Source organism: Guillardia theta (assembly GCF_000315625.1).
Source record: "Guillardia theta CCMP2712 unplaced genomic scaffold GUITHscaffold_185, whole genome shotgun sequence".
In the NCBI taxonomy this organism is placed as follows: Eukaryota; class Cryptophyceae; order Pyrenomonadales; family Geminigeraceae; genus Guillardia; species Guillardia theta.
The window spans coordinates 1-2,762 of NW_005434491.1; the positions used below are offsets into that span (position 1 = coordinate 1).

General features: G+C 52.8%; 1 protein-coding gene across 1 annotated transcript; it reads right to left on the reverse strand.

Moving 5' to 3' along the window:
• Positions 1-320: 320 nt before the first annotated feature.
• Positions 321-1,171, reverse strand: GUITHDRAFT_148008 (hypothetical protein; the record flags this gene model as incomplete). The annotated part of the gene is made up of 4 exons (XM_005820212.1): positions 321-387; positions 451-590; positions 748-834; positions 881-1,171. The coding sequence occupies 4 exons, from the start codon at positions 1,169-1,171 to the stop codon at positions 321-323; spliced, it is 585 nt and encodes a 194-aa protein (XP_005820269.1).
• Positions 1,172-2,762: the final 1,591 nt, after the last annotated feature.

Sequence of the window (2,762 nt, forward strand, 5' to 3'; positions counted from 1 at the left end):
GAGCAGGAGAGAACGACGAGCAAAAGCCATACGCCTCACATTCCTTCCATCTCGCTCAGCACAATCACTTCTGTATGTGCCGATATGTTTCAAAAACAGCAGGAGCAGGAGCAGGAGCAGGAGCAGGAGCAGCAGAAGCAGGAGGAGGGGGAGGAGGAGGAGGGGGAGCTGGAGAAGGAGGAGGACGAGGAGGATGGAAACATACTTTGCAGCTCTTCAGCCAGTGCAAGGTCGCTCAGGAGGGAGGCCGATACATCCCTCCTGCTGTAGCACTGCAGAGTCGCCTGCTCGCAGGAGATGAGAACTTTCACACCTACCCGTCATGCTCGTTCCTCTTCGAGACACTGGAGGAGGAGGACGAGGAGGTGTTGGCACTCCCGGATGGCCCTGCAGGACGGACGATTCAGCCCCCTCCCTCCTTCCTCCTCCGCCCCCCCAGCTAGCCTCCACCTGAGAGCTTCAGTGTTCCCATCATCCATGGACAAGCTTTCTATCAGCTTCGCCTCCTCCCTCAACGTCTCTCTTATCCTCCCCCTCAGCTCCTCGCTGGAGAGGATCCAGACGCTGTTCTTGCTGCTGCCATCGCAGAGCTGCAGACCGTCAGACGCTAATAACTTTTCCTCCCTCCCTCCCTCCCTCCCTCCCTCCCTCCAGCCTCTGGCCTCCCTGCTTGCCTACCTGCCTGCCTCTCTGTAATCCTCTCGCCTCTTCCTCCTTCCAACTCCCCTCAACCTCCTCTCCCCTCACATGCAGCATCAGCTTCGCCGCTGCCACTCTCGCCTCCGTCCATCGGCGATCTTCTACAGCGCCTGGAATGCCATGGCTCCCCAACACCTGCGATTCGATAAGTCGCTGCTGCCCTCCCTTGCAGCCTCGTCACGTTGGAGAGGAAAGCGAGCAGATCGCAGCCATGCAGGTGGTTCCGAGCGGCGGACATAGCGTCACATTGTTGCATCTCCTTCGCTTTGAGCATCGACAGCAGACGCTCGCAGGTCAGCAGCGCCTCTCGATCATTATACATCTTCCGCGCCATGTTGTCTTCATCGCGGTTGGTCCATTCCTTGGCCATGGCCTCTCCTTGTTCCACCACTGCAGCATCGAACCTTGAGAGGAGCTCGCTTCTTGGCGTCAGGATCCTCTTTCCGTCCCCTGATCCATTTTGATCAGTCATTGTGCTATACTAGGTCCTCTCCTTTTCCTCTCTCGTCTCGTCTCGTCTCTCCTCCCCTCCCCTCCCATCAGGGCCTCTCCTCCCCTCCCCTCTCCTCTCCTCTCCTCTCCTCTCCTCTCACCCCATGTCTCATGTACATCTCGCGCTGCCCACGCGTCCTCCCACCATGTCGGCAGACTCATTGCGAGCCCGACAGACAGGCCGAACGGGTCAAGACATTTGAGGTGTAGAGTACCCCTCCATACCCAGTCAAATGAAGGGGTGAGGGTAATTTGGCTGTTAATTTCATTTAAAATCAAATTGAATAATATTTGCAGGATACTCAAAGACTTTATTTGCCGGATTTCGTCCTATGGAAACTCCGGAGAAACTTTCTTTAAACTGTTTTCAGCCCCTCATAAAGCCTTTGCCTCATCACCCCTCACCCCCAATAAACTTCTATGTACCCCTACCCATCTTCTGACTATATTTAACCCTACCCTTATCCATGTATGTATGTACCCCCACCCCCTTTGTTCGGATGTCCCCCTCAACTCCTTCTGTGTTGAACTCCGTTCCGACAACCACCATCACCCCCCCTTGCGACTGCCGTAACCACTACCCCTACCCACTCCTTAGAGCCATTGGTACCGTTCTTGCTCTCCACCCTCCAGTCCACCACTAAACTGTAAACCCTACCCTCTTTATCAGTGCAAATTACCTTAAAAGTACCCCTTCAACAAGCACCCTACCCGTACTTTTGTTCACCTACCCTCCCCCAACCCACCCTCCTAAAAAAAAAAAAGAACAATTCGAAGAGTCACATTGATGGCTGCTATTTAAGGGGCTGGGGGTACTCCATGGGGGGAGGGGGTGGGAAATGGGAAAACTTGGGGTACTCATACAGAAACTGCCTATGAACTTCCGGGGGCGGGTACAGTTGATAAGCACAAGGAGGGGTGTGTTATAACGGAGTTCGGAGGGAAACCTAAGGGGTGGGTAGTGAAGTCTTTGATTCAGAGGGGTAGGGTGATGAAATGGGTTCTAGGGACAGGGGTGGGTAGAAGTACAGAGGAAGAGGATTGTATGTGAGGCGACAAAGTTGTGTGGAGCAAGGAGGCTGGGAGAAGAGGAGGAAGGGGTGAAGTGAAGGGAGCATCCAAGTGCAAGATCATGTTAGCCATTTGCGAGATGAACGATGATCTATGAACTAGATGAACAAGTAGTCGCTTCAGAGAGAGTTTTGTGCCCTACGGTGGACTTGGCTTGCTCGTTTTCGCTCTTTCGTGATTTGCTGTTGGTTTTGTTTGTCTTTATGTAGATTGTTTGTGATTTTCCTGTGTGAGATTTATCAGCCAAAGTGTATATGTGCACATCAAAGATGAGATTCCGACTCCACATGTATCGTGTCACAGAACATAATCTGTACCCAAGGACAGGATTTGTACCTGTGTGAATGACAAGTATAATTTCCTGGAGCATGCAGTTTGCGAGGGCAACGATGACATTGAACTTCTGCTGCTGCAGATGTTTGACTTTGGATTCTCTGGAATTGAGCTCTCCAACCTTATCCCACAGCACTCCACTGCTCTCAGCGGTGGCGAATGGTGAG